The sequence below is a fragment of the Phragmites australis genome, chromosome 9 (assembly GCF_958298935.1).
Source record: "Phragmites australis chromosome 9, lpPhrAust1.1, whole genome shotgun sequence".
NCBI lineage: Eukaryota > Viridiplantae > Streptophyta > Magnoliopsida > Poales > Poaceae > Phragmites > Phragmites australis.
The window spans coordinates 29,097,491-29,104,694 of record NC_084929.1 but is presented as its reverse complement, the minus strand read 5'-3'; the positions used below and the strand labels follow the sequence as shown (position 1 = coordinate 29,104,694).

The window sequence follows — 7,204 nt, the reverse complement described above, 5'->3', positions numbered from 1 at the left end:
GATGCTAACACCGGAACAATTTACATAGTGAAAAAAGAAAGGTTCTGATGTCTCAGGAGAACTCACCGGATAGTCCGGTGATGAAGATGAAGTATACATCAGAGTGACTGATGTTCACAGGGGCTTGAGTGGGGTTCCAACAGCTAGTTTGTGAGAGTGTACTCACCGGATAATCCGGTGTTAGTACTATTATTCCCACCGGATCATCCGGTATTAACAACTTTTCTGAGCCGTTGGGTTAATGGTTAGTGCGCGGGTTTGAGGCTATAAATACCCATCTAGTTAGTTATTTTAAGGTGTGGCGTGCTGCTAGAGTCTAGAGGAAACTCATACACACTTAAGGAGACATTCAAGCCACAAAAATACTTAAAGTGATTATCTAAGGTAATTAAGTATAAGATTAGAGAATGTTTAGTGCTTATATGTCTAGAGTGAGTTGTAGCTAGGTGCTGCAGTTTGAAGAAGGGATCAATGAGTGATCCTAGCTTGTACCTCTTGGTACGTTAGTGCCTTAGAGTCTTGATGACTCACCGACATCTTGAGCTCTGGTGGCTCAAGCTTGTTGACCCTTCGACTTGGTGTGGAGCAGCGATAAGAAGTGTGTATGAGGACGCGAAGACTCTTGCCTTGATGGCTCAAGCTCCGAAGTGATCATGACAGAAAGGAACCAGAATAGAGGTTAGTGTGAGACCTTGCCTTGGTGGCTTGGTGGCTCATCTGGGTGGAGTAATTGTCTTTGTGACTTTGTGGCTTAAGATTCATGATCGGGTGTCGATCGGGAGCATATCCTTTGTAGATTTCTAACGTGAACTAAGAGTGGCATACATGCTATCGATACAATAAGATAAAAATCTCTTGTGCCGAGTTTGCTCTCTCTACCTTATTTACGTTTTTGCATTTACTTTCTTATAATTTACCTTCCTAGATAGGTTTCAAACTCTTTTGATTGGTAGAGTAAATTCACTAGATAAACCTAGAGTATATTTAGATAGAAATTGATATATATTTATCTTGTGTAGTTTTTGGAGCTGAATAGATTCTAAGTGTCCTAATTTACCCACTCTTAGGACGTCACCGATCCCTTCAGAGGGGACACCGTCGGAAGGCCACTGAGGTCACGCCGATGAGGTAGATGAGCGTGGGCTTGGCCTTAAGGCTTCGTTGCAGAGGAGCAAGAGGGCCAAAAGGTAGGCAGCGAGGTCGTTAGTAGACACACCGGTTCTACTCGTGGAGCAGTGCATCGACGAGCGTTGTGCGCACGGAGGAGCGTAGTCCAAAGGAGATGGGAAGAAGAAGAGACTAATAGGTGGGCATCAATGTGGGAGAAGCTAAGACAATATGGTCTGGCCACACGGGATGCAAGTTAGCAACGTTACGTATGTAAAATCACTCTGAAACATATCGAGAGATGGGTTTCAAACGGTTTTAAACATTTAGAGACGAAATATTTTTAGTATTAAAGTTAAAGGATAAAACTTAAACCCATAACAATAATTGAAAGATGAAAATTAAACTTTTTAAGGGTCAAAAAGAGAACCTGCCTCCACGCTGAAAAGCTGAACCATCAGTGACAAAGGGGTCAAATTTTGCAACCTACCTTTCCTGCCCATTGGGTGACTAGGGCAGGGGCCCAGAGCTGCTGGGGAGGAAACAGAGATCCTTGCCCGCTTCCATCCGCCGAGGAGGCAAAGCAACTCCTCGAGCTCTGCGACCGCCTCCCCTTCTACTCCTTTAGGGGGGGCAACGTTTTGGACGCGCCCGGAGACGAGGTCCGGCTGTCTACCGAGGCAGGGCCGCGCGCATGGACGAGACCATCGCGCTCGTGCGGTGTGCAAGTGTCAGTGCCAGTGCGCGTACCATCGGCAGCTTGCTGCCGTGCACCAGCACAGCCACAGCGGCTAGCGTACATGCGACAGATGCGCCGTTTTTCAAGGTCCGTGATGACTCTCACCCGTCGTTATTTCCAAGCGCACAAGTGCGACTACAACGAACCAGCAACATTTATCTCATGACTAAACTTCAGCCTATGTTCTTCAGGTATGAGCTAGAGTTTGAAATGTCAAGAGTGCATCCATGGTGGCATGAGCCTGGGGTCATAAAGCAGCAACGTGAGTGAGGTGCCCGGCATGACGCATCTCGACGCTGTTCTGACTGAGGGCTGTTTCGAGACACCTATTCAGACGTATGCTGTCGTTGTTCTTGTTTTCTTGCGTGCACGAATGCCCTCTTTTGTATGGCTCTGTTTTACCTGGGGCCTCAGTTTTTGGGATTTCAACCATAACTTAGTCCTAGATTTGTAACCTGACTCTTGTGCTTTGATGCTAGTAGTTCTCCTGTGTATTCTCAAACGTGTGTATTCTCAAACTACGTGGAGCTGAAGAAAGGTACTAACATAAAATCCAGTGCTAATACTAGATGTTCAAAGATACTAATGGAACAACTACTATGCCTTATCCACCACTTCTACGACAAAGTTATGGTTGAAATTTCACGAGATGGTATATTGTTCTTTCCGTGTCACCTTTCCTCTCTTACTTTTTGTTTAGGAAAAACAAAGATCACGACATATTATTTGAGAAAGCCCAAATTAGCTTGTAGGCTGTAGTACCTAGCAAGATGCATTAGTTACCTTTAGATACTTTGCCTTAACCAGCATATTGCAATTCTGAATCACGAATCTTCCACGTTCCAACCACCGCCGACCACGCACGAGCAGCCGCTGCGCCATACAAGTGGGTACTCCATTCAGGCCTGCAGTTCACCTCAAATCCGGAGTTCGAAAGAGTTGACCCAAACCTAACCTGCATCTCGCATTTCTCAACCACCTGGCTCAGCAGCAAATATATAGACAATCTTTGCAGAAGAATAATTCCGTGGATCAGCATAATCTAGTTGGGAGGACGATGTTAATCAGCCTTACGATGTCTTAATCAGTAGTAGTGCCCTAGCTGGACATGGAGATGAGTGGTGCAGTACTAGCAGGGAATAAACAATGCGGTTCACAAAGTCAAGGGCCTTGTAGTTTGCAGAAGGAACAAGAGAAACTGGGAAGAGTTGCAGTTGCAGTGATGTCTCCTCACTTGCTTCAAGTCTTCAGGGATCAGTCCGAACTCCGAGACATCAGTTCTTGATCCGAAGGTCGCAGAAGCATTCAGTGATTTCTCGCTTAATTCATGATTTTTTCGAATCAGCCAGGAGTTCTGCCATTTCATTTTAAGAGAGGAGCACAAAGTTTTTTTAGTTTACAACGTGACGGCCCGACCTAGAGCTGTGACTTGGGCTGTGCTATTCTTGGGCCGTCTGCGGCACAACGTTTTGGCACAAGTCAAAGCACAGCATGGTATGAAATATTTTAGGCTAGATTGCCACGGTTGAACACTAGAGTCGTGCCGTGCATAGAATCTTGGTACAGTAGTCGTGCCAGCATGGCATGATGGCTTAGACCGTGTCCGTGTATGTATGACACAAAAATGGCACGACACAGTCTGTATAATCATTTTTTCATGTTTGCCATTTAATCTCTCTGATACAAAACGTAAGATATTAAGGCTCTATTTGTTTGATGAGAGATAATAAGATATAAATATGTAAACATGAAAGATACAAACGTGAGATGATAAAAGATAAATATGTAAGTATTGTCAAATAATATAGAGCATGAGAAACACAAGTATAAAATGATAAGAGATAAATATATAAATATTATCAGATGATATGAAGTAAGACCGTGAATGAGTCAGCACAGTACAACGATGGCGTGACATGGCGAGGATCATGCTTAGCTTTTCTAAAATTAACTCGTGCTGACACGATACAATAGATCAATTGTAAACATGGTACAAGGCACGATGAGACTGGACTGTGCCGGCACAGCAGACCCCCAACTCTATAGTCCAACCTGGTGGACGTTACAGTGGCTCAAATAGGCATCATTTGCTCCTAAACAGCCTAAAAAAGAAGCAACACACGTAACTATGAAAGAGAGAGAGGGTATTTCTCCTCTTATTTACATCTTCCAAAATAATATCAGGCAGCTGATCTGGTTGTCTTGACAAAATGATATCAACCAGGCCCCAAAGGAATTCATGCTGTTGTCTCTGAGCAATCTTTGTTGATCCGAAACTCTGGATCCTACGAGCACAGGCCTGAATCCTGAGCGGCAGCATTGATGGGTGATGACGCCTTTAGCCCTGCACACACTTCAACGGGTTCACATACACGAAGACAGACGATATAAACAAATGGGCACGCTTACGATGTAGCTGTAGCACATCGCTGCTCGCTCGGCTCCATGCTCTGTTTTAGTTTTGTTTTGGGGGCACGAGCTACCCATTTCGATTTCGAAATTTTCTGTAGCAGCCAGAGGTCCGAGCAAATTTCAATCACGCAAGGGTTCAGTAACCCAAGGAATCCCAGTACTGTTCCTGCGTATCATCCGTACTACTCGTAACTCGGTCACTCACTGGTTGGAAGTTGGAACTAGACATGATCATTACCAGCTCGTGCAGTAATCCGGCACTAATTTGTACCACTAACCGTGCATTTTACCAACGCATCGTAGAATCTGTCTGAAATGAAATGGCACGAGCTGAGGTAGCCATGGAAAGAAGAGAAGCATGCAGGGCAGCAGAGGAAAGGCAAAAAAGCAAAAGATCACCACCCTAATCAGCACTTACACAGACACCAAAGCCGGTTTTCTCTCAGAAAAGAAACACCAAAGCCAGAGATAGAGCAATGATATGGAGAGACACCGAGACAGCGACCACCAGAACACAGTGCTGCGTCACTACGTGCCGTGCTACACCCGGGACAGAGAGATGGCTGAGACGCAAACAAGAAGCAGATCATGCGGGCAATGGTAGGGTCCCTGAAAAGAAAGAGCAGTGTAGGCCAATTTATATGCCCCTCACGCATGGCTCTGCCGTTGTTCCTCTGAATCATCGTAAGCGCATAACCACTTCGGTTCCAAGCAGCCAAGAAAACGCGGCTCGGTGAGCTCACGAGGCAGGAACAATGGCGAGAGGGCAAGGAAAGGACTTGGAGGAGAGGCGTGAGGTTCATGGAGAGATGCTGCAAGAGGAGGAGGATTACATCGACATGGACCTGAGCTCAGCTGCCGGGCCGCCTGTGGCGAGGGAGTTCGAGTTCATATCGGCGCCGCTGGACCGGTGGGGGGAGCCCCTGGCGTCGCCGGCGGACGAGCTCTTCTACAAGGGGAAGCTGCTGCCGCTGCACCTCCCGCCGCGCATCCAGATGGTGGAGGAGCTCCTCGACGGCCGCGTAGACAGGAGCGGGGGCAGGGGGGTCACCGGCATCTGTACCGCCCCGGCGACGCCGTACGAATCGTGCAAAGCGTCACCAGCGAACTCGTGCTACGTCAGCGGGGAGCTCAACGTGGAGGAGTACTTCCAAGAGTACGCGGCCGGCCTAGCGGACGCGGCGGCGGCGGTGGCCGGCGAGAGGAAGCCGTGGTCCAGGAAGCTCAGGTTCATGAGGCAGCTCAACCTCGGCCTCAAGCTCAAGGCGTCCAAGGCTTACCTCAAGACGATATTTGCCGCCAAGCCGGGGAACCCCGACGACAAGAACGTTCTTGGCTCGACGAGAGGAGCGCAGGAACTCGCCCATGGCCATGGCCACCTCAGGGCATGGAGGAAGAACCCGTTCGGCCAGATCAGAAGCAACAGGTGCATCGTCTCTCACAGTGGCAGCGGCGACGGTGGCAGCGGGAGTGCTGCAGGAGGGCGGCATAAAGAACGCGAGCACGGGCACAGGAGGTCCTTCTCCAGCGTCATCGTCCGGTACTCGTCGTCGAACAAAACGTCTCCTGCCCCTGCTATGCCGTCGTCAGCATCCTCCTCCTTGTCGTCGTCGAGCTCGTCCGCCTCCTCGTCTGTGCGGACCTCGAGCGAGTCCGATGGCTCGGTGCCGGCGCTGAGGAGGAGCAGCAGCGCGAGCTCGGAGGTGGAGAACCCGGTCCAGGGGCTCATTGCCTACTGCAAGAAGTCCCAGCAGCTGGCCTCGGTGAGGAAGAGCGCCAGCGACGCCGGCTTCCGGTTCCTGTTATCGGCGGCGTCCAAGATCGCCGCAGAGTCCGACGGCCTAGACGAGCTGATCGAGATTCACAGAGGATGAAAAATGTGATCGATGATGATGATTGTACGATGATGCAATGCATTCTGAAAATTTTGTGACGACTGAAACTTCTGTTGACCTCCTTGTGTCATGAACTCATGATGATATTGTTCAAATGAACGACGTCTGAACTTTAAGCATAGATTGTTTTCGGTACATTATCAGAGTAACTACGTGTTTTGTTAGAGTAATTTCTTTCAGGAAATAAACAGTTCATTACGTAAGAGCAATAGAATTGTACAATTTACATAGATTTGGAGTAAAAATCCAGAACAGAGTCCTACTTAGATTACATCGCAGTAGAACTATCTCTGATATGTTTCAGTATAAAATAAGAGAAGAAAACCTACATGAAGTCACAAGTCAGAGACAAAATATGATGAAGGGAACATATTTATTTGTTGGCATATGTATCAATGCCTAGAATCCTCGATGTATTCACAAATGTAAAAATGACCTTAGGCTACACCCAACGGTTTCCCTTCGGGGACGAAAATCCTGTCGTGAAGGGATTTTCGTTCCCTTCAGCGCTCTAACGGTTTCCCTTCAGGATTCTCTTCACGACGGGATTCTCAGGGTCATTTCCTTTAGGACGGGATTCTCTCTCGCTTTGCTCGCTTCTGAGCTCTAGAAACTCAAAGTAGCAAGTAGATAACTGAAGCAAGACAATCAAAGCTGGCAAGACATCAATATATCATTTAGCAGCATTACAAACAGTATGATATTATATCACATCTACCTTTCAAAAATACAAATTATCTCACATTTTCACAAGGGCTCTGCATTACTGCATAGGCTGAACTTATTCACGAGAAGATTGACTTATAAATAAACCTGTATTCTAACATTTGGATGTGTATGGTGATCTTCATCCAAGCAAAAAATCTTATGTTTAGTAGTCCCATACTACCTTGTGCATCGAAGTGAAGTAAAATACAGAAACTCGGACCCTCGTTCCTTTTGTTTTTAGGAAACATTGAGTTTCAGTGGCCGACACACAAAACTTGCAAGCTAAAAAGGGTTCAATGTCTATAATACCGCACATCGGTATGTGTATTGCTTGACAGTACCA

The 7,204-nt window shown here is 47.1% G+C and overlaps 1 protein-coding gene across 1 annotated transcript; it reads left to right on the top strand.

Annotated features, from left to right (window-relative positions):
• Positions 1-4,464: 4,464 nt before the first annotated feature.
• LOC133929826 (probable membrane-associated kinase regulator 4) lies at positions 4,465-6,189 on the top strand. The gene has a single exon (XM_062376589.1). The coding sequence runs from the start codon at positions 5,014-5,016 to the stop codon at positions 6,130-6,132; it is 1,119 nt and encodes a 372-aa protein (XP_062232573.1). The 5' UTR covers positions 4,465-5,013; the 3' UTR covers positions 6,133-6,189.
• Positions 6,190-7,204: the final 1,015 nt, after the last annotated feature.